The sequence below is a fragment of the Zonotrichia albicollis genome, chromosome 20, assembly GCF_047830755.1.
Source record: "Zonotrichia albicollis isolate bZonAlb1 chromosome 20, bZonAlb1.hap1, whole genome shotgun sequence".
NCBI lineage: Eukaryota > Metazoa > Chordata > Aves > Passeriformes > Passerellidae > Zonotrichia > Zonotrichia albicollis.
Window position 1 is genome coordinate 11648500 of NC_133838.1, and position 23561 is coordinate 11672060.

General features: G+C 48.5%; 2 protein-coding genes and 1 long non-coding RNA gene across 4 annotated transcripts; 2 read left to right on the plus strand and 1 right to left on the minus strand.

The window, feature by feature from the left end:
• Positions 1 to 1351: 1351 nt before the first annotated feature.
• On the plus strand, positions 1352 to 13269 carry NIPAL3 (NIPA like domain containing 3). The gene is made up of 11 exons (XM_074555530.1): positions 1352 to 1484; positions 3011 to 3079; positions 3167 to 3338; positions 3427 to 3486; positions 4001 to 4146; positions 4722 to 4818; positions 6512 to 6647; positions 7381 to 7469; positions 8158 to 8221; positions 9090 to 9184; positions 9627 to 13269. The coding sequence occupies exons 1-11, from the start codon at positions 1386 to 1388 to the stop codon at positions 9824 to 9826; spliced, it is 1227 nt and encodes a 408-aa protein (XP_074411631.1). The 5' UTR covers positions 1352 to 1385; the 3' UTR covers positions 9827 to 13269.
• Positions 12006 to 15449, minus strand: LOC113460225 (uncharacterized). Its single transcript, XR_003381998.2, has 2 exons — positions 15016 to 15449; positions 12006 to 14529 (listed from the first exon to the last, which is right to left on the minus strand). It is a non-coding gene; the product is annotated as an uncharacterized LOC113460225 (long non-coding RNA).
• Positions 15450 to 15498: 49 nt separating this feature from the next.
• On the plus strand, positions 15499 to 22398 carry RCAN3 (RCAN family member 3). 2 transcript variants are annotated; one of them, XM_074555531.1, is made up of 5 exons: positions 15499 to 15677; positions 18381 to 18665; positions 19131 to 19304; positions 19715 to 19886; positions 20400 to 22398. In XM_074555531.1, the coding sequence occupies exons 2-5, from the start codon at positions 18471 to 18473 to the stop codon at positions 20606 to 20608; spliced, it is 750 nt and encodes a 249-aa protein (XP_074411632.1). In that variant the 5' UTR covers positions 15499 to 15677; positions 18381 to 18470; the 3' UTR covers positions 20609 to 22398. The 2 variants fall into 2 exon arrangements, with proteins under 2 accessions (XP_074411632.1, XP_005494752.2); XM_005494695.4 differs by having other exon boundaries at positions 15500 to 15677; positions 18426 to 18665.
• Positions 22399 to 23561: the final 1163 nt, after the last annotated feature.

A 23561-nucleotide genomic window follows, 5' to 3' on the forward strand; every position in this document is an offset into this window, starting at 1 on the left:
TGGTTTGTACCCGCCCGTTCCTGCCCGTTCATCCCCGGCCCTCAGCGGTCCCGGGAATGCGGACAGCCGGTTACTGAGACAACAGCCGCCTCAGCTCTCATCCAATCACCGTGCTTGTTACTTTGAGCAGCCGCCCAATCACAGGCGAGCTCTCACCGCAACGGCTCCTGGTTTAAGGTGGCTCGGCGGAGGAGTTTTGCGCATGCGCCTTAAGGAGGCTTCGGCTGCTGCTCGCGCCACCGGCAGCCGCGCACACGGGAAAGGCGGGAGGAACGGGTCTCACCGGGGCAAAGCGGGGGAAGGCGCGGGGCCGCGGCTGTCCCTGCAGCTCAAGGCAGGGCCCGCGGGACCGCCTCGTCCCGCCCCAACCGAGCGGCGGAACGCAGCTTCTTCCGCCCGGCCCCTCAAAGCCTTGCGCCCATAGGCTGGACTAGACCCCGCCTTCGCGCGGTAGCCAATCCTCGTCCTCACCTTGGGGCCGGGTCTTTGATTGACAGTGTTGGAGACCAATCGGATGGGCCAGGCAGGAAGCGGCGCTCGACCGGGAGCCGGAGTTGGAGGCCGGGGCCGGGCCGGGGCCGGTGGGTGCCGGGGTCAGCGGTGGGACCGGGCTGGGTCAGCTGCAGGGCCGGTGAGTGCCGGGGCCGGTGAGCGGCGGGACAGCGGCGGGGCCGCGCACCGGAGGGTTCGGTGGCACACCCCGTGTCCCGGCCCGGGGCTGTCCCGCACTCGGCGCTGCCCGGGCAGGGTCGCTGGCAGTGCGAGCGGGATTTGCTGCCCCGTCCCCTCACCATGGGCGGCTTTGCCCTTCCGCGGCTGCTGTGCCCGCGCTGGGGCTGCCCGCGGTGCCCGGGGCCGCTGCTCCCCACACACCTGCAGCAGGCTCGGCCCCGGGACCCGGGGCTCGGAGGAGGGACATGAAAGGCAGAGCTCGGAGGACTTGGGAGCCTTTGTGATGCTGTTAAATGCCAGCTGAGTGTGTCACCCCTGGGGCCCAGCCAGGTCACAAGAGCTTGAAAAGCAGTCTGTGAGTTTCTGTCCAAGGCTTTCTAAGAAGACATTTAAAATCTGCTTTTCTTTTCTATGTGCAGCTGTGAGCTTGATTCCAGGGGCATTTCCGTGGCCTATCCTTCATTGCAGCTTTTGGACCACTGATTTATTTGTTCTAATTCTTTGGGGTTTATTTCTTTTTTTTCCCTTAGATTCATCGTGAAGGAAAATAACCCAACTGCTTCACTGGCTTGTTTGTGCTTCCCTGAACTTGGCAAGGAAACAGGATGGATGGCAGGGAGCAGTACCAAACCTTGGTTCTAGCAGAGTCCAATTCTCTTCTTTAAAGAGAACTTCCAGCATCTAGAAAGCTGAAAAACAAAGAAAACCCCAGAATGGAAGGAGGAAACAGCCCCAGCCTGCAGCTGCAGCAGCTCCCGTTGGCCACGGCAGCAGTGTCTGTGCAGCCACACACAGACTCCTTCTCCTACAAGGTCAGCTTCCCTCCCCTCGGGTTTCCATCCCTGAGGCCCTGGTTCCTGAGTGAGGGATAATGGTGCTGCTTTGGGGTTGTTTCCTGCAGAAAGGGCTCTGTCTCTGTACCAGCCATGCCTGGGGTGCCGTATCTGAGTGACAGAGGAATTAATTCTGTGTGTGCAGAGCAGAGGAGCTGCAGGAGGGTGTGGAGGTGTTTGGGTGCAGAGGTTCCCACAGGTGCTTTCAGCCGTGCAGCAGTGCCAGAGCAGAGGTTCTGCTGTGCTCTCTGTGTTCAGGTGTTTGAATTTCAGGGCTGAGCCCACAGCAGAGGCTGGGACATGGGGCTGTAATTCCTCCTTGCTCCCCAGCTGGGAGCAGATAAATTCCCTCTGAGTCCCTGATTCTGCAGGTGCTCAGAGAATCTCAGCTAAAAGGGGTTTTATTTTCCTTTGATTCCACAGTCCTGGGCCCTTGTCACAGCCCAGAGAGCTCTGCTCTGTGTCACACAGTGACATCCTCTGCCACCTTCTCTCTCTGTCCTGGGAACCTCTCAGGTGCTTTCGAGTGAAGCTCTTTTTGTGAGTCAGTTTTCTTTTTGTGCATTCTGATAAAGAGGTTTTTGTTCTGCTGCTACGAATTTGAAATCTGGAAGTTCTTCTATGGGTGAGAAAATCAAGATCGGTCTGTTTATTCCTGTTCACATCTGAATGTGAGCTGGGTTATCCCAAAGCAGTGCAAGTAAGGGCTGGGCTGCAGAACACTGCTAATGGCATTGAATGAGGGTTAGGCAGTTTTGGGAGCACACAAATGTTTGGTGGCCTCAGGTCTTCCCTTCAGTCCTCCTCTGCATCTCCTTTGTGACTCAGCCTGCTTTCCATCCTTTCTTCATTTCAAATTCCAGCTTCAGAGCGTGAGAATTGTTGCTGAGCTTTGAATGCCAGTGCAGAAGAGGTTGGGAGCTGTCAGCAGTCTCCTGTGACTTTGGGAATAACTGGTTTATTCAAAAAGCAGATTAAAATCTGTGATCATTTGGCTTCCTCATCACATGGCTGAAGCAGTGACTGAACCAGCAGCTGTCACAAGTGGAGAAGAGCAAAATAGTTGGGAAGCAGAGGTTCCTGATCCACTCTCTGGATTCCAGGGCAATAAAATCCTCATAAATGAGTTTTTCAGAGGCAAGAATGAGTGATGGTGTGGGGTTTTTTTTAGCCTTATCTTCCTCCTCTCTGAGAAAGTGCAAACTAATTGAAATCTCTTGGAGAAAGTGGCTGTTGGGTCTTATCTTGCACCTGGGTTCACAGGTCTGGAGCACAAGCACAGCACTTACCTGAGGTGCCCCAGAGCAGCAGGAAGGGAGGGAGATAAACAGCTTTTATTGGCAGCTGGGTGCTGGACCCAGTGACCTTTGCAGGTCCCTTCCATGCCAGGCTATCCCACGATTCAGGAATGGTTTAAATCTGCTCTCCAGGGTGTGCAAACCCCTCTGGCTTCCTTGGCTGAATTTGATAATTGTCAATAATTGCGTGTTCCCTTGGTTTTGCAGGAGAACTTGATTGGGGCACTCCTGGCTATTTTTGGGCACCTTGTCAGCAGCATTGCCCTCAACTTGCAGGTGAGTGCCCTGGAGCAAACCCTGCCCCTGCACTGAAATAACCAACCCAGCGTGACAGAGCTGCTTTGTTTCTGTGTTCCTGCCCAGAAATACAGCCACATCAGGCTGGCAGGCTCCAAGGACCCCCGGGCCTACTTCAGAACCAAGACCTGGTGGAGTGGGTTCGTGCTGCTGCTGCTGGGGGAGCTGGGGGTGTTCTGCTCGTACGCCTTCGCTCCCCTCTCGCTGATTGTGCCCCTCAGTGCCGTGTCTGTAGTGGGTAAGGAGCAAGGAGCCTCAGTGTGTTCTCTGGGAGATTCCTCACTCCACAATTCACTGTTTCTCTCTCCTTTTCTTTTTTTTCACAGCTAGTGCAATCATAGGAATTATATTTATTAAAGAAAAATGGAAGCCCAAGGAATTCTTGAGTAAGTTCCACAGTTCCTTTTCATTCCTCCTCTGTGTTTACAGTTCATCACACAGCATGGGCCCTCAGGAATTATAATTACAGGGCTGGCAAGGTCTCATTAGCACCTCTTGGATGAAATGTGTCATCTCCTCCACTGTTTATTACAAGTGGAGATCTTTTCCCTGGCTTGTGCCAAATCCCCTGAACCCCACAGCATTTAGAAACAGGCTGAAGCTGCAGCACAGGCACAAGGGGGTGAATTCCATGCACATGGAGGTGTGTGCAGAGGTGGCAAAGGGCTGTGGGCAGTGCCAGGCAGGATCACAGACCTTGCAGCTGGATTTATTCCGCAGATGCCACCTGCTCCCAACTTTGTCTCAGCTCCCACTCCCTGGTGGCTGCAAGATTTTGGAGGTGGGGCAGGAAGGGCACCCAGAGGAACAGCCAGTGATGGTGCTGTGGCATTAATTCATTAATTACACGCATCCCACCCCCTCATTAACGCTGTGCTCTCCTGTCCCGTGCTGCCCCAGGGCGCTACGTGCTGTCCTTCGTGGGCTGTGGCCTGGCAGTGGTTGGCACTTACCTGCTGGTGACATTTGGACCCAACAGCCACGAGAAGATGACAGCAGAAAACATCACCAGGCATTTAGTGAGCTGGCCATTCCTGCTCTACATGGTGAGGGGCCGTGGAGGGTGGGGGCAGCTTCATTTCCAGCATTATTTTTCCTGGTTGTTCCCTGTGTTCACTCCCAAACCTGGGCCAGCTTTTCCAGGTGTCACACACATGCACAGCTCCTTTAGTTTCTCTGAATTCTGTAGGATTAAATGTCTTTGGCTGAAAATTTACTGATGCCTGAATCTGGGCTTTTTCCACACTGACTTTCTCTAGGCCCACAAATCTCTTATTGAAAACCCCATGAAATTTGTGTTCTAAGGAAGACAATCCTGGCATTGCCCCAGGGATCACTTGTGACAGCTCAGTGCAGAAAGCAGACTGAGATCTCCCCTGTGAATATTCAGTCAGGATTGATCAGCTGCTTCACCATAAATCCAGCACCAGAAGTGCCCTGTGTTTCCTGTTCTGCCAGCAGCTGCTGGAATCTGAGATGATGCTGAATTTGGTCTGTCATTGTGTGGGATCCCCATTTCCCTTTGATTTGCCCTGTTTAATGTTTGATTGGCTCAGAATCTCATTTACAGCCAACCCCGTGTGCTCTGCATCTCTGATATTCTCATTTCTCTCTCTGGTAGCTTGTGGAGATCATTGTGTTCTGTCTGCTCCTGTATTTTTACAAGGAGAGAAATGCAAACTACATTGTCATTATTCTTCTGCTGGTGGCTTTGCTGGGTAAGTTGATATGCACTTGTAAGATCTTTTATCAGCAAATTGAGGCATGCAGGGGATTATATTGATTTAATTAATGCCATGAAATGCAATAATTTCCTCCAGAAATGTTCCTGAAGCTGATATTTAGAATCTTTGCAAAGAACCTTTGAACAATTAAGGTTTATTCCCCATCAGGCAAATAATCTGCCAAGCACAGAAAGTGCAGGTTATTTATGAATGTTCTTAATTTTAATCTGGGCACACAAAGGGAGGCATTCAGTGTGTGAGGAGGCTGAGCCAGAGGGTGAAAGGGAGGATTTGACCTACAAGGATTGTCTTAGCTCTGTTAAAGAAATGAGGAATCCTCTGCCACCCCAGCTTGTCCCTGTGAAAGAATCCCTGGTGATTCTGATATCCTGCAGTCATTTTGGATTTACACATTTCATACTTCTTTAAAATGGAAACTATAATCAATTAAACTTTAAAAAGGATGAGTAATGGCAAGTCTGCCATGCTGAACTCTATGTCACAGTCCTCAATTTTTGTTTATGCACCTTCAGTTCCTGCAGTGTCTTTTCTTTTCCTCTTTTTTGCTTTTTTGTGCTGTTTGGGTTGGATTTCAGTGGTGTCTCACAGGGCCCATGAATTACAAAGCAACTGCCCTAATTCTGAATGGCCCAGCTTTCAAGAGAGGAAAATTCTTCCTGATTCTTGTTTTGGACACCTCTTTGGCTTTATGAACCAAACCAAATGGAAAATTTTATCCTCCCATCCTGTAATTGCAGAACACTCTTTACACACTGACAGCACCAGGAAATGTGTAGCTATGATATTTTCTGAAAAATCATTTTCTTAGGATTTTTCCTCCTGAGAAGCTGAGAAGCCTCAGGAACAAAATGTAAACATTGATTATCTGCTGCTGTGAATGCAACAGGTGCATCTGGGATTGGTCTCATGTTAATTATTTCTAATTATTGGCCAATCACAGTCAGCTGGCTCGGACAGAGAGTCTGAGCCACAAACCTTTGTTATCATTCTTTGCTACTTTATTCTTAGCCAGCCTTCTGCTGAAATCCTTTTTTCTATTCTTTTAGTATAGTTTTAATATAATACATATCATAAAATAATAAATCAAGCCTTTTGAAACATGGAGTCAGATCCTCATCTTTCCCTCATCCTCAGACCCTTGTGAACACCATCACAGTAAATGCTCCCAGTTCTGTAGCTGGAGAAGGGTTCAGTGATTTATTGGAGGTTGCTGTGGTGGGTTTGTGGGGATGGAGTGGGCAGAGCTGGTCTGGCCTGGCAGGAGGAGGGGCAGGTTTTGAGGGGTGCTGGGGGTTTTTGGGGGGTGCTGGGGGTTTTTGGGGGGTGCTGGGGTTTTGGGGTGCTGGGGTTTTGGGATGCTGGGGTTTTTGGGATGCTGTGGGTTTTGGGGTGCTGGGGTTTTTGGGGTGCTGGGGTGTTTTGGGGGGTGCTGGGGTTTTTGGGGTGCTGGGGTTTTTGGGGTGCTGGGTTTTTGGGGTGCTGGGGGTTTTGGGGTGCTGGGGTTTTTGGGGTGCTGGGGTGTTTTGGGGGGTGCTGGGGGTTTTTGGGGTGCTGGGGGTTTTTGGGGGGTGCTGGGGTTTTTGGGGTGCTGGGTTTTTGGGGTGCTGGGGGTTTTGGGGTGCTGGGGTTTTGGGGTGCTGCCCCAGGTGAGTGTGGTGCCCCCCAGGTTCCATGACGGTGGTGACAGTGAAGGCAGTGGCTGGGATGATCCTGGTGTCCATCCAGGGCACCCTGCAGTTGGACTCCCCCATCTTCTACATCATGTTGGTGTGCATGGCTGCCACTGCCATCTACCAGGCCACGTAAGGACTCCTCTCTCTCTGCAGGCTGTGGGGCAGGGGCTCTTTGTACCATGCCAAAAATACCATTAAAATCTAGGGAATTATCCATTCCTTCCTGTGATCTGTCCCAGGGGCCTGGGGGGGTCTTTGCTTTTCCACTGCCAGGTGGTTTTAATGCCACCATTCAAGTGTTTGCCAAACAATTGTAGAACTGAAATGGTGGCCAGTCAAATGAAGTATCTGCACTGGCTAAAATCAAAGTGCAGGATCAGTGTTGTTGAAAATGTGTCTATTTTTAGGGGTTTTTCCCCTTTGTACTTGCAAAAACATAAAAATGTTTTAATGCCACCATTCAAGTGTTTGCTAAACAGTTTTAGGGCTGAAATGGTGGCCAATCAAATGCAGTATCTGGGCTGGCTAAAATCAAAGTGCAGGATCAGTGTTGTTGAAAATGTGTCTATTTTTAGGGGTTTTTCTTTCCCCTTTGTACTTGCAATAACATAAAAAGCTGCTAGCAGCAGGGATAAAAGGCTTCCCAAAATATGAGGGACACTCTGGCCCTGAGGTTGGGGCAGTAATTTCAGTGCAGCCACAAACCTCCCTCTTCTGTCCTTTTATTCTTTCCAAGGCTTGCTGCTGCTGCTGTTCAGTGAGAAAAAGAATGAATTTCTTTAAATATATGCATCACTTTTGAAAGGTGTTTCCAAAAAAGGATCATCCCAATCAGCCCCTGTTGCCTGTGATTGTGTTGCAGGTTTTTAGCTCAGGCCTCCCAGCTCTATGACTCAGCTCAGATCTCCAGCATTGGCTACATCCTCTCCACCACAGCAGCAATCTCAGCAGGTAACTGCACAGACCTTTCTGAAAAAGGGCAAAAGGTTTTGGGAAATAATCCTCCTGAAGAAGGTGAATACTCAGCAATATGATGACTCTCATTTTTTTTGTCATCTCTCATCTGCACTGGCTTTGTTTGGGTCTTTTTTCCTTTTTAAAAATGGGAATTATCCCAGTAGACTGTTAAAATTTTCTGTTCAGTGCTGTCATTTTGTTTAAAGTGCAGGGGAATTTGTTTGAGACTGTTCCTTGTTCAATATGTGTTTCTAGATGTGCAGGTGAAATGTTTCCTTGTTATTTATTTTTGACTTTATTTTCTTTACATTAAAAATGCAAAGAGCAGGAGGCAGAATGTGTGTCCTGCTGCCACCCAGGACACTTCTAGAATTTGGAGCTCTTTGTTGTTGTTTGGGGTCAAGAGTTTGCATCTTTTTATAGTTAAATCCAATTTGTTTCATCATTCCAAAATAGTCCCTCTTGTTTTTGCTGCACAGGTTCATTTATATCTCTGTTAGTGACACCAGCAGAACTATTTTGGTAGTGAAACTCGAAAAGATTTGTCAATAATTTGAGTTAAAATAGAAATCAGGACACCTATTTTCAGATGATTAAATAAACAAAGGTGCTGGCTATAAAAATAGGAATCCTGGCTGAAGGTGGAATTGGGAAGATGTAATTGAATTATTTCCTTTTTAAGGAGCAACTTTTTACCTGGACTTCATGGGTGAAGATGTTCTCCACATTTGTATGTTTGCACTGGGGTAAGTGCTCCAGGTTTCCTTGACAGGAAACTGTTGCTTCATGTGGCTCAAATTTTAAAAATGCAAATCTGTTTTAAAATGCCTCTTTGTCAGAGCAGAGAGTGGCCCTTAGAGCTCAGTGTTGTGTTTGGAAAAAATTGTGTAACCCTTGGTAATGCACAATTACACAACAATTAATCACTAAATCCTGGGGATCAGCTGGGGTGCTCAGCATATGGCTTGGTTTTCAAGCTGCCTGCTCATGAATTGTAAAATAACCCAAAGTCTCTCTCTGGGAACCTTCTTGCAGATTTTGCACCTTCCCTGAACTGTGCCTGACTTCTGGAGTTTTTAGAGCATGGAGAAGGCACAATGCAGATGTGATCAGTGAAACATTTCCTGTGTAACTCAGTGTTTTGGTGTAATTAGCTCTCCATAATCAGGAGACATTCTCAAATGGCTTTTAGATAAGTACAGAAAAAAATCCCCAAAGCAATGGGAGGTGATTGTTCTGAGCTGCACCTTGCTCTGTGACAATGCAGGTCCGTGGTTGTTGCTGTGTTTACAGGGAGCCTTGGAAAGGTCAGGCTGCTGAATCCTGGAATCCCATCAAAGCAAAACCAAATGTTGCTATGCTTCCTTGCCCCTGCAGTTAGCCAAGGTTAATTAATTAATTAACATGGAAACTTTTTGTGTTTGATAAAGGTGAAGCTGTGCTGGTTGCTGGGGGTGTTCAGGGCTGCTCAGGGGGCTCAGCTGGGACAGTGCCCTGCAATTCTGCCTTGGCAGGGCCTGAACTGCAGCTCTGAATTCTGTGGGGAGCCACAGGGAATAAATATTGTGTGCTCTGCCTTGCCAGGCATCTCAGTGACCCCTTCTCCTCCCTCAGGTGCCTCATAGCATTCCTGGGAGTGTTCCTGATCACCAGGAATAGGAAGAAGCCTGTCCCCTTCGAGCCCTACATCTCCATGGATGCCATGCCAGGTGACCAAGCCCGGGGTTTATCACCCTGTTAGGGAGCTGGGCTGCACAGGCAGGGCTCAGGCTTTGGCTCAGGTTGGGTGGGTCACAGAGTTGTTATCTGAATTTGAACTGGTCTGAACACGTGCTTGGGATGGGGCTGGGTCCAGCAGGAAGAACTGATGTTTGGGGATGGCTCAGCAGTGAGGTAGAGGAGCAGAAATCTCCTTTGGGAAGCAGAGCTAAGCTCTCTGGTGAGCTGTAAGAAAGATCTGCAGCACTTGCTGGATAACTGAGAGCCATCCCTCATTCACTGGGACCTTATTTCTCATCAGCTGCTGCAGTGCTGAGCACAAACCCTCTTTGATTCAGCAGCTGATGAGCCTCAGGGACTGCTCATTTCCTGGCTGAGCAGAGAGCAGCAAAAATGCACTTTTGTGCCTAATGTGTGCCTCTGCTCCTGCAGGCATGCAGAACATGCACGACAAAGGGATTGCAGTGCAGCCTGACCTCAAAGCCTCCTTCTCCTACGGCGCCCTGGAGAACAACGACAGCATGCCAGAGATCTACAGCCCAGCCACGCTGCCCATCGTGCAGGAGCAGCACGGGCCCAGGGGCGGCCCTGCCCCTCCCTACAGGGTGCTGGAGCACAGCAAGAAGGAGTGAGTGACCTTCAAGGACTCAGCACTTGGACCTTTCCTTATTTACCTGTTCAAACAGAAGCGAGCGTAAAGCCGACCTTGAGAGGAGTTTTAAGCTCGTCTCGAGCTGAACTTTCCAGGCTGATTATTAAAATCAACAACTTTTGCTAGGTGGGAAGTTGAAAGCACTTGGCAGGAAGCAGCTCCCAGTTCTGCATGGCATTGTGCTGGCTGGGAGTGTGCAGTGATGGAGCTGATGGCAGAGGAGATGCTGTGCCAGTGACTGTGCAGTTTGCAGCCCTGCTGGGAGTGCTTTCATCTCCAGACAAGTCTGCAGGAGCTGCTCACAGAGAGGGGAGGACAGGATTTCATCTTTGCTTTACAGGGACTGTGACAGATTTCCAGGAAGGCTCTAAGCCCTGGTGTGACCATGGAGCTCCCCTGACACAGCAATAAATGGAATTGTTTGGAAGCACCACCACTGGAACTCGCTGTGTCTTTAGAGCAGCAGGACTGGTGAGAGTGAACATTTATCCCCTCAAAACACCAATTCTGGGCACTTCTGTTCTGGTGTTGAACACAAGCACTGAGGATGGGGGTTGTTTTTAGAGCACCACTGGATTATATGGCTTACAACAAAGATTATTTGCCAGTTTTCTGATTTCATAGCAGGAGCTTCAAGTTGGATTAAATGGTGCAGAGGGAGCACTATAAAGGATGAGGACAAGGAGAAATGAGAATGATGTGACTGTATCTGTTGGGAATTGATGTAATTTTGGACAAAATCTGAATTCTTTATCATGTTTATTTATTTTCTTTCTGATTGAGACAGGATTTCCAATTTTAGTGGTCCCAACTCTTAAAGGTGTTGAAGTTCCTTAGTTAAAAGCTCAGTTTAGGTGATGTAAGCTGGGTCCTCCCCCTTTTTCTTTCTTTTTAAAAAAAGGAAAACCAATACTTGTCTACTACTGTGGATGACCTAAGGAGAGAAGTTGCCCAGCACTCACTGAGGCCCGTGAGGATAATGGAGCTTTGTGTACTTTGATATTTATCTTCCCAGCTTCCAGGAGATGGCCAGGAGCTGATACTGAGGGAGAATGGACCCGGGGGGACAATGGGGAACTGTCACTTGAGGAGAAAGTACAACATTCACTGCTTATCCTGCACTTTGATAGCACTGGCTGCTCTAAAATTGGGGTTTTTTTCTGAGAAACTGAATTTTAAGTCCACTCAGTGTGGTCTGGGCTGTCTGCACAGTGGAGTCTCCAGGACCCTGGAACTTTATTTGGAAGGAATAGTGCTCATGTTCTGTGTATATTTAAGTGATTCCCCCATACCAGGCAGTTTGGGAGTATCTTAGATTTGGAATAGTGGCTTTCTGCATTTATTTATTTTTATTTTTATTTGTTAAATTGACTCATGGCCAGTTTCTGTTCCCACTGCCAGAAATTCCCAACAACTCCCCTGACCTGCACATGATTATTCCAGGTTCTTGTTGTTGTAAATGACAACAGAACTGTTCCTTTGCATTTGTTTGCTTTGCCAGACTGATTCAATCTGGGCATGCTTTGGATTGCTCTGGCATTTTTGTGCAGCTTAGACAAATAACCTTCCCCTGCCCAGGGGAGGTGCCCTGGGGCTGTACCCGGGTTCCTTCACCAGCTGGGCACAATTCAGATCTTATCAGTGGCATCCCTGCACTGCAGCTTGGGAAACCTCAAGAAATGACAGCTTGGCTTTCACCCTCAATCCTTGATTTGTGATTAAGCAAGATAAGGATGTTAATGGGCTCCTGCTGCCAGAGCATTCATCTGCTGGGGTGCAGTGACACTGATTGAGTGCCTTTGGATGTGGCCATGGATTGTTGGTGAATTTATGGGCAGCTTTTGTTCATTAACAATGCACAATGAGGCTGCATGGGAAGGGCACAGGAATGCTGCCTTTCCTTATCTCTTCCCATTTCATCAACCTGTTGTGACCTATTGGTTCTGCAGCCACAGAACACAGCGTCTGAAAACAAGCTGTGCCACCACACACTTGTTCCATGGCAATATTCTCTGTGCTTAATTGAGTGGTGGGAAATAATTCAGAAGGGCCTAAATGGCTGCTGACACCCAGATCAGTGATGGTCCCAGCTCTCAGCAGTGATTAAACCCAGCACAGACTTGGCAGCCCTGGATTTGGGGTTGGGTTTTCCTCCTCAGCACAGCCCTGAGTGATGGACACAGAGCCAGGGGACAGAGCTGTGGCTGTGCCTCCTGTCCAGGGCTGGTTTTGCTGTAAACTCCCCAATTCTCCTGAGCCCTTGTTCCCTTCACAGAGCCCTCAGCCCTTCTCTGAGTGAAACTGCTCCCAGCCACGAGCTGAGCTTTTGTGCTATTGTGTGGCTTTGGCCCTTTCTTTGCAAAGATTCTAAATCCAAAGCTTTACATAACCATGTTTTATTTACACAGGCTCTGTGTGCTCAAATAATTCTACTTAATAATGACAGTTCCCTTTACCTGCAGCCACAGGGAAATCTTCCTTTGTTTGCTTCTGGAAACTTCCCTGCCAAAGGCCTCCACTGGAGGTGGTGTCTGTTTCTGCAGCACATCAATCACAATATTTCTGATCACTGTGCCACAGCAGTGGAGCCTGGGCTGTTCCTTGGCCATGGGCCTCAGCTCCATCACTGATGTAGGGGTAGCACTGAGGGACTGCACCTCACTCCTCTTTGCTGCTGCTGCTCAACACTGGAATCTCAAAATAAGGTTGATTTTGTTTGTTTGGGGTTTTTTTTTATTTTATGCATATTCCTCTTTCTTGCTTTTTCTCCCAGTTTTCCAAAAACTGTTATTTTCTGCTCTTCAGCCTAAGAAAAGGCATGAGCAGGGCCCAGAGAAACCAAGTGTGTTGTTTAAACTTGACTGAAGGACTTCTGTGCTCTTTCAGGAGTGAATTAAACTCCTCACCTCCCTTCTAGTCCAGAGAAGCTGCAACAGGAAGGGTTTTGCACCCTCACACTGAGCTTTTCACAGAAGATTTGTCAGTCTGAGGTGACAGTGGCCATGCCTGGGACTGCAGCAAATATTTACAGCAGAGCAGCACAGCAAGGTTTAAAGGAGAGGAGCCCTGTGCCACATTCCAGGGTGAAAAATTATGTAGGTGTTGTCCAGCACACTCTGATCTGTGAATGTCAGCACTGCAGGGTTCATGCAGGACCCTGCACGTGGCACAGCACCCCCAGACTCCAAATGGAAGGGATTTCTCAGCACCTGGAGAAATCCTTGGGTTCCTTGGGTTCATCCCTGCCTTCCTTACCAGTGAGCTGACATCTCTGGCCAGAGCACTTCAAACATCCTCAGTGTGTTTTATGTGTAACTGCACTCTGTGGAGCACAGCTGAATGTATAAAATGATCTGCCTCCAACGTTCTCCTGTCACTTTAAAATGTGTAAATAAATCAAGCTTTACACTCTTGCACTGTAAAGGATAACTGCTTCATTTTTCACAGGCAGTGTTGCATGTCTGTTTAATTCTGTTTGTCTTTCAGGTGAGACAAATGAAACCAAACTTTGAATAAATGATTGTGGTAAAACCTATGGAATTCTGGCTTGCTCCATGCTCCTGGTAGAGCTGTCATTGACCAGAAATGTCTTGGGAGAAGCTGACAGGATTTAGGTACTAAAGTGAATATTGAAAGAGTTCTCTGTCTAACAGGACACTTGTAAGTGAAATGCAGATTGTTACAGCATTACTAATGCTCCCAGTTTCACAGGAGTCTCCACAGGGTTGGGGTCAGCTGTAGGAATTGTGCAATTTCCCTTTAAAACTTCCTTTTACAAGGCTTTGAAAAAAATATTTCACATTTAATGTTTTGAAGAGCTTGACATTGTGATCCAAAGAAAGGGGTGGGGACACAACCCAGACTCACTGTATGTTTGGTGGCCTGTTTAGTGATGTTTATTACTGAAATGGAGCTTCTCTGACACATCAGAGCCCCCTGGGAACAGCTGGAATGCAGCTGTGGCAGGTGTCATCCCTCAGGCACAGGGCAGCGTCTGGGGGACAGAAAAGTGGCAATTTGGCTTAATCGACTGCTTGCCAACCTAATTAACACTCACCAGATGGGTTTGCAGTCCACGGGGAGAAGCAGAGGATAACCCTCAGGACACTTTAATTAAATGTATCTCTTGGGGTCCCAAACCACAAAGGGAGAAGAGACAACCCAAGGGCAGCCTCGGTGTTAGAACTGCACTTCACTGAATCCTGGATTCCCTAAATCCCTAGAATTTCTGATAAAATTCCTTTGTTAACATCCGCCATTCAAAGATTAGAGGGTTCTATTACAAGTGTTCTAAGTGCTGATACAAAGATGTGCCATTGATGGCAGGAGTGTTACAGGAGTGCTACAAATGAGGTGTTACTGCAGGAGACTAAGTATTTTAAATGCCACTGAAGTGGACACAAATGTTGCAGTTAGTGGTATTAAAGCAGAATCTATTGTTGCCCAGGGAGGAAAATGTGGTATTGAATCGATAAAAGCAGGAGATTGCAGCAAGGGAGGGCTGGATGGAGGGTAACCTGTTACACCTGGATTTGCACTGCATCTGAATTGTAGAATGTTTTACCTGGGCAGGGGAGACTGATCCTACCTTCCTGAAGTGACATCTGCTGGGCTGTTTTCTTCCAAAGGAAAGGGACAAATCCTGGTAGAGAAGCCCAGCTCAGCATCTCTCTCTGTCTGTTTCTGAAATTTAAAGGAAAATATTTCAGCCACAGAAATTTCACTACTTCTATCACCAACCCACGCTGTCTTCTGCCTTTCCAAGCAAGGACAAAGCTGTTGCACTCGATATTAGTGTCAGTGAAACTCAATAGTTTTGTGTGGGTTTTTTGTGAAAAACCAAAGAAAGGATGTTGGTTAGTGCTTTCTTTCTAGAGGTAAATGTGCACAGGCACTGATGTATCAGCCAGCTCAGATGATGGCTGTCTGAGCCATCTCATGGCCGGATTAAGCTGTGATTTACTTTGAGGAGGACACAAACTGTCACTGTTCCCAGCTGGCAGCTGGCCGAGGCTGATGGCAGAGCCATCCCGATCGATGCCAGGGGAAGAATCAAAGAATCCCAGAATGGTTTGAGTTGAAAGCGACCTTAAATCTCATCCATCGCACCCCTGCCATGGCAGGGACACCTTCCACTGTGCCAGGCTGCTCCCAGCCCCAATGTCCAACCTGGCCTTGGGCACTCCAGGGATGCAGGGGCAGCCCCAGCTGCTCTGGGCAGCTCCTTCCTCCACAGCCGGCCCTCGTCCGGAAGCTGCTCCGAGGGCGATTTGCAGCATTTAAAATAAATTCTCATCGCTCTGAGCTCAGCCATTCCCACAGGGAGCCTGGACGGCCGCTCCTCGGGGCCTCTCCAGGGCTGGCTCAGAGCCACAGTGCCATACAAACATCGCCCGAAGTGTCCCCGGAGCATTTCTGGGGCTCCCCTGGAACCTCCCGGGGTAGGCGGCGGCGGGGCCGGGACCGTGTGGCCCCTCAGGAGAGCGGACCCGCCGCGACCCCTCACGGCGCCGGGCATGCGCAGAGCCCCGGCTCCCTCCCGCCTCACGGCTCCTTCCTCTCCCTCTCTCCATCCGGGTCACCGACCCCCCTCACACACCCTCAGCTCCCGGGGACGGCGGGAGGGGGGAAGACGCGCGCGCAGGCGCGTTCCCGCCGCCGCCCCGCCCCGGGACCCGCGGGCGCCGCGCGCTCCCGGCGCCTCTCACGGACACCCGCGGGACCCGCGCGCTCCCGGCGCCGCTCACGGACACCCGCGGGACCCGCGCGCTCCCGACGCCTCTCACGGACCCTGCGCGTCCCCGGCGCCCCTCAGGCAGAGCCGTCCGCAGGTGAGCTGAGTCGCGGCCCCGCCGGAGCCGCCCGCGGGCCGTACCGGGCCGGGCCGTGCCGTGGGTGCGGGCGGGGAAGTTGTTTTCATCCTCTCTCAGGGCGGAGGATGGAGCGTTTGGGGGTTGAATTAAAGAATATTCGCAGCCGAGCTCCGGCCCCCGGCCCGGGCTTGTCCCGGCGCACTGAGCCAGGGCAGCTCCGTGGGGTCCCCAGGGTTTGGAATCGTGGCATGGTTCGGGTGGGAAGGATTAAATCGCACCCGGTGCCACCCCGGCCATGGCAGGGACACCTCACACCGTGCCAGGCTGCTCCAGCCCCAGTGCCCAGCCTGGCCTTGGGGATCCAGGGACAGCCACAGCTGCTCTGGGCATCCCCGCCCTCCCACGGAAGGATTTTCTCCCTGCCAGAGCAGATTTAACTGCTCCTGTGGAAATTGCCACCGTTCCCAGCCCTTACACTCCCTGAGCGGTGGGATGTGACCGTGAATGAGCTGCTGCTCCAGAGGATGCCAAGGAAAACTCCCCGGTGCTGCCTGAGCCCGTGAAGAGCTACAGCTCCCCATAGCAGGAGCTGCTTTGCTTTCATTTCAGATGATTTTTAGCCTTCTATGAAGTTGGGGAGTTTGTGTGTAAGCATTGTTTGTTTATAAGCATTTGTCATTTATAAGCATTTCCCTGTCAGCTGGTATTTAAATGATAATCAGGTGTTAATGCTCAGAGAAAGGACTTAGTGAAAGGTCTGATCCCAGTGGCTTTAGTTCTTGGAATCCTTTAAATTGTGCTGTTCAATCTGAAATCTATCAGGGAACAAGTGATCCAATAGTTTGCTAATGAGTATTGCAATGAAACTGTTTATAACTCTATTGCTGTTAATAGTATGATAAGAATAAGCTGATTGTAATAAATAACTTAGATTTGCATATCTCCATTCACATCAAACAATTTATAAATAGGAACTCTCACCTTTCCAAGGAGGTAAGTGAAGAAATTCCCTTTTTCCTGAAGTGGTTTGGCTGTTGCACTGATAATCACATTCCTGTACCTGTCAAGTTTGGAGTGTCCTTCTTCTGATTTTGATGCTTTCTAATAATTGCACAGTAAATAGTTCTACCCAGTCTGTTCAAATATCACTTCTCACAGGGCTGTTACTCACTGTACTTCTTAATTAATATTCATACCTGAGTCTCACCTGTCTCATCCTGATATTGGAGACTTTTGCCTTGCTCAGTCATCAGGTGTTTTGAGTTGATTTGGGTGAAGTAATGAAAAATCAGTTATCTGAGAAAAGAAATAGAATTAACCATGAGATTTATGATGAAAAATAACACAACTATGAAATCTTAATTCAAATAAGACATACAAAATGATTGCAGTATCTCCTATAGCCCAGTGTGTCTCTACAGAAGCTCTGTGCTGAGCTGGGTTTGGTTTAATGCCACTGCTGCCCTGCCTTTGTTCTGCACTGAGGCTCAGACCTGACCAAATCTCCACTTGCTCTGTGTGTTCCTCACTCCACGTTTCATTCACCATTCATCCAAGTATGGAGTTTACTTTCCAAACTCCCTTTTCTCTGCCAGTGTTGCTCTCTCCTTGCTGGAGGCCTCCCCGTCCTTTGGGCTGTCAGGAAAGCAGAGTTGGTGGGTTGGGTGCTTTGATCCCTCAGGAATGTGGGATCAAAGCAGACCAAGGCTGGAATGTTGCTCCCAGCCCAGCAGAGCTTGGCTGGATGTGGGAGTCTGTCCTGCTGCTGTTTGGATGAGCCCAGATCTCTCAGAGCCAGATGGTGCCTTTTGTTTTCCCCATGCTGGCGCATTTTTGTTCCTCTTCTCTTCCCTCCTTGCATGAATCAGCAAGCACAAGAACTGAGGTTTCCACCAGCTGCCTGTTCTCCCGAATTTCCATCCCTCCTGCCATGCTGGGCAGCAGAAGTGGCATCCCCAGGTGTGACTGTGTCATTAACCCACTTAATCCCCCCTCATTAGGTAAATATTCAAATGAGATCACTGCCAATGAAGCATCATATATTTACTACCTTCTTTTAGTGTCGTGTCACAAATGATCACTCCTTCCAAACCCAGATCTGGTGCAATTCACCTGTTTTTCTCTCAGCTAGGAGCAGTGTGATAACCTCAGGAGTTCTGCAGGGATGGGTGGCAGAAGGCCCACTCCAGCAAAATCTTTTCTATTGTACAAAAACAATTCTCTCCCTGATGTTTTTTATTTAGTCTTTTGCTTATTTGCATTTTTTGTCTTCCTTGCTGTGTCTACTCCTGTAAGTACTCCTGCCTATGGGAAAGGTGCAGGAAAAGGACATGAGGAGATTTCAGATTTTGGAGAGGCTTTGAAAGATGATTTAATTTTGTCCACGTGCTCTCATTGATAAAATAAAGTTATTTTTTCAGATACCAGAGGACTGCTGTGATTACCCAGGGAATGGTTTTAATTATTAAACAAGAAATTGTTGCTCACTGTAAAGTGTGTCATGGAGAAAAGCTTCTAGAACAGCGCTGTCATTTTGGATTCCTGTCAGAATAAAGGGAGGAGAAATTGCAGTTTCCTGACGGGGTGACTTTATCTTCCCTTGGATGGAGCAGCAGAGTCCTCCCTCCATGCTCAGCAGGGGAACGTGCTGCTGCTGATTGGTGGGGACAGAACCAATTCTGTGCAGATTCCTGTTCTTTGAGGAATGATTTGCCTTTGCAGCGGGCAGGGAGCTGTGCTCTCCTCACGTTTGGGTTTTGCTGGCAGGGCCCTGCTGGAAGGTGGCACCTGAGGAGCTGCAGGGCGGGAAGGATGCTCAGGGATTCCATGAAGTCCTGGAGCGACAGCCAGTCAGACCTGTACAGCAGCGACCAGGAGGAGGAGGAGCAGATGATTTTTGGTGAAAATGAAGAGGATTTGGAAGAGATGATGGATTTCAGTGACTTGCCTACCTCACTCTTTGCTTGCAGTGTTCACGAGGCTGTGTTTGAGGTACAGGAGGAGAAGGTAAGGGAGGAGTTTGAGGTGTTCTCATTGAACATTTTTGTCTGGATTTTCAGTGTATTAATGCCCATCATAACTGAGGGGAAAAAATCTGTAAATGAGGTCTCTTGTGGATCAGAGAGCTGGTAAATTAATTGAATTTCATAATTGAAAATTATTAATTGGATTTCAGAAGCATGAAATCGATTTTCATGACAGGGCAGTGCAGCTGCAGCACCGGGCAGCTCTCGCTAGGTGGCACCTGGTGCATTCCGAGTTTCTGGGCTCATTCACATTCGGGTGTAACCAGTGAGACAAAGCTGTGCTGCCCTGAGTGTGGATTTACAAGCAGGGAGGGAGGTGGGGAATGTGCAGGCTGAGGTGATTCAGGAAATGGATGGACTTGGGAGAGGAGAGTAAAGGAAAATATCTTTTCATGGAGTGAGAATGCTCATTTTACACCTGGAGAATGTTTGTGTTTCTCTCCAGGAAAGGTTTGAAGCACTTTTCACAGTCTATGATGAGCAGGTGACGTTCCAGCTGTTCAAGAGCTTCAGGAGGGTGAGGATAAACTTCAGCAACCCCGAGGCAGCAGCCCGAGCTCGGATAGAGCTGCACGAGACCGAGTTCAGTGGGAAGAAGCTGAAGCTTTACTTTGCACAGGTACAGTGGGACACAGAGACCTTGCACCTCTGTCCTTGCTCCTTTATTCCTCCTTTGCCCATGAGCTTCATTTGGGGGAAATATCTGAAATCACCTCATAGTTACACTGAGCTGTGCCAACATTTTAGGGCACAGTTTTGGTTTTCGTCTTGAGCTGGGATTGGTTGGGACAGTGACCAAACCAGACACACAGAGGGGCTGAAACAAAATAAGTGGGTACCAAATTCTCTTTCTAAGAGATTTGCCCCTGTTGCATTGGCATAGGTCCCACAGCAGCCCCTGCACAGGTTCTGAGCTGCAGCACTTCCTGAGGTGTTGTACAAAGAGCTGAACCCGTTTTTTAAAGCTAGGCTGAATTAGTGGGGAAATAAACCAAATAACAAGAGAATTAATATTTGTGCTGCCTGCAGGTGCAGGTGTCCAGTGAAATTGGGGACAAGTCCTACCTCCTTCCTCCACAACCTGTGAAACAGTTCCTGATTTCCCCCCCTGCCTCTCCCCCAGTGGGGTGGAAGCAGAGTGAAGATGCAACTCCTCTGATCAATTATGACCTGCTCTGTGCTGTCTCCAAGCTGGGGCCAGGTAAGGACATTTACTTCTATTTGGTACTTCCCTTCAAAAGTGGCTATTGAGGGAGTTTTTCAACTTGTCCTTTTCTGTGAGAAGAAACTGAGTCTCTTCTCTTTCTAAGACTTCCTGGGAAATGTGGTGTTTGCTTTCTGTGAAAAGCAGGAAATGGGGAGGCTTGATGTGCTCAAATGCTTTTGTAGCTTTTAGTTTACAAATGTCACAGAAATATACAGCACAAATGATGGCACTTAGAGATGTGTTTGCTGCTCATGTTCTGATGTCTTCCTGGGATTTTTACATCCCTCCCTTCCTCTAAATGTCAATGAAAAGATTGATTGTATTCAAAGTGTGCTGTAGCTGCTACACGGACTGTTTTAAGGCATTTGGTGATGAGTGGAGGCTGAGCACATTAAAGATGGGGTGGGAATTAATGATTACTTGGTTGTGTTGTTGAAGTTAAGGGGTTTTTATCTAAATGCTTTTCCTGGGGGTGTTTTTAACCTTGCTCTTGCTGGCTGCTCCCAGGGGAGAAGTACGAGCTGCACGCAGGGACAGACTCCACCCCCAGCGTGGTTGTGCACGTGTGTGAGAGTGAGACTGAGGAGGAGGAGGAGATGAAGAACCCCAAGCAGAAGATCCTGCAGACACGGCGCCCGGAGCCGCCCCCCACCATCCTGAGTGACTCCAAAGCCTTTGAGTGTGCCCTGGAGGTGGGGGGCACAATGCCCTGCTAGAGCTGAGCTGCTCCACCTGGCCAGTCCATGTGTTCTGTCTGTGCTGCTGCTATAGGTCACAACAGGTCTGACTTGTAGTTGTCTCTCATGTTCAAGATTTTGGATGCCAATGCTCTGAAAAGCACTTTAATTTTAGGGACTAGTCCCCCCCGAGTGTAGCAAATCCACCTGACTTGAAATAGTGACAATTAGGGAGTCTGGCTGTGTTTTGGTTTTTTAAGATGTCGCCCTTTGCTCTCTGTTGTACAGTGTGATGTTCCAAGTGCTGAAGTAATCTCCTCCTGCCACGAGTGGGTTCCAGCAGGTTCCTTGTACAGCAGTTAAAAGCTGATCTGTCCAACAGCTTCCAGTTAATCTAGTGTTAAACACAAGTGAAATGCACTGTCTATGCTCAGATTCCTTGCCAGCTGAGGTGAGGGCTAACCTTTGCTTTTCTCAGAAATCCCAGCTGTGTGTGTGTAGTTTGACATGAGGCACAAATGCACTGAGGAGCTGAATTCAGGGGGGAGAACCCCAGAGGAAGAAGCTCAGAGTGCACCACCACCACTGCTGCTCTGGTGCCTGTGGGGCTGCACTGAGCCCCCGTTGGGAGTTAGTGCTGGAGTGAAACACGGATCCAGCTGGTGAGTGTTCTGTGTCTGATCCTCTCTGACAATCTGGGGCTCTTTGTTCCTCTCCAGTCCTTGGGACAGCCCCCACCTCTGAATAAACCCAGTGACTGTTAGGTCCTGGCAGGAGCTAAAACATCCAAGGGTTAATTGTTAACTTCTCCAGTCTGTTTTGTATTTTCAAAGACAATCAGTTGCCTGGCTTAGCCAGTTTTTATGCAGTTTCAGCCCTTGTTTGCTGTTTTTCATGAAGACTTTTTCTGTGTGGCCTCCTGTGTGTCTGACAGAGCATCTGCTGCTTCTGAGACCAGGATGCATCTTTTAGAATACAGATCTTTGATTTTGTGATCTTGTGTTAAGTGTTTTAGTAGGAGGAAAATATGCCTTGGTATAACAACACCTGCTCCTGTGCTTTTATGCTATTTTATAGCCAAACTTTTTTAGTCTAGACAGATTCTTCTTTTTTTTCTATTTAAAAAGATAAAATGATTTGTGAACAAACCAGGCTGCTGATGTTCCTGTGTAGAAATCATTCAGAAATTCAGATTTTTCAGGTTCATTTCAGTGTGTTTCAGTTGTACCTGACGTGCTTCTTGAACTTCCAGAAGTGTTTTCACTTGGCTGACAGCAGGGGGAAAAGGAATGGGCAGGGATTCTCATGGCTGTGGAGCTTTTCAGCTCTGTGTTGTGCCTGCTCAGGATCCCTCCTGCCACCAGCTTCAAAGTGAGATCCTGCAGGTCCTTTCTCCAGAGACAGGAATAGGACAGAGGGAAAAGGTGGGAAATGGGTTTGTCCTTCTATCACAGGTGTGGCATTTATGTATCTCTTCAGGTATTGAAATCACTCCAAGCCCAAGCTTCACTGTCTCACTGTTCCATGGAATTAAAACAAAGGTAAAAAACCCAACAAAAACCTGTGTTATCCAGCAGGCTTATGGATTTTTGAAATTCCAGAAGTCGGGGTTGGATTCTCTGTGATGTTTCTATTTTTTAAATTATTTCATTTCTACCCCAGTGTAGAAGTTGCTGTAAGTAGGAGTAAATGGAAAACCTTCAGAAACAATTTTATAATGAGAATCAAGTGTGATGGTGTTGATGTATAAATGTGTAAAATGTGGAACAACATTCCAGCACTTTCCATTGTGTAAAGACACTTCAAATAAAACAATGCAGTGCCATTCACACTGGGGATCTGGAGTGTTCCATCAGGACAAGGTGGTGTCAGCTTGAATGTTCTCCTGGGCTGAGGGGATGGGGGTGCCAGGGACCTCCGAGAGGGATTTGGGAACCTTGGGTGGGAAGGAGGATTCAAACAGGCTCCAAATCTTTAATGAGGCCACTGATCAATATCAGAAGGGATTTTCTGCACTCCAGGGTGACAGGCTGCCTTGGCAAATGAAGCTGGAGTTTGCTTTATTCCTCCATGCCATGATTCAGTGCCCCCCACCAGAACTTTCTCCCAATCACTGACCTGCTGGTGAGGGCTGTTTTTAGCAGCAAGCTTGCACACAGGCACCAACTCAGCCCTTTCTGAGCTTGCACTTTGTATAAATAAATACCCCAAATTCCTTTAAAACGTTCTCCTTGAGCAGCAGCTGAAACATGTGCTGTTTCTTTGTGTTCTGGAGTTATGGGAGTGCTTTGGTTCTATAATAACTGAGAACCTGTGATTGCAGCTCCTCATTCTGCCTTGTTCCCTGTGCATAAAATCCCAATTGCTTCATTTGTTCCCTGAAAGGTTTAATTCCCATTTTTGTCTGGGTTTGGATTAGGGATACTTTTGAACCCAGAACAGAAGGCTGCTTTGTGAATTTTACTGGGTTTTGTATATTTGCTCCACTCTCAGTGTAAAACTTGCTAGGAGGGAATCTTGGTGTGGAAAGAGACCCCAGCCAAGCTTCATCTCCTTGGAGAAAATGCAGAGCAAGATAAAAGAGTTCTCCTGCTGCAGGTCCTGACCCTGAGGTGTGAGTGAGTGTGCCACAGCTGGCCCTGCCAGGGTCCCAGGGGCTGACTGCTCCACAAAACAGGAGCAGGGCCTGGAGAGTAGAAAACACTGGGTTTGGGATGTTACCTAATGTGTTCAAATCCTGCTCTGAACCAGGCTCTGTACTGGAACACCTTGGCGTGCTCAGGCTTGCAGAGGGAATGTTTGATTCCCCTGCTGAAGGAACATATTCCAACCATCAGCGGCATCGGGTGAGGCAGTGGGAAAGACATCTGGCAGTCTGCTTTGTTCTTACATAAAACATATAAAAATAACCAATTGCTGTCCTCTGTGGCTCAGTGTTGGGATCACAGGCACAGGACAGGGACTGGGAGGGCAGCCAGGCTGAGCTGTGCCC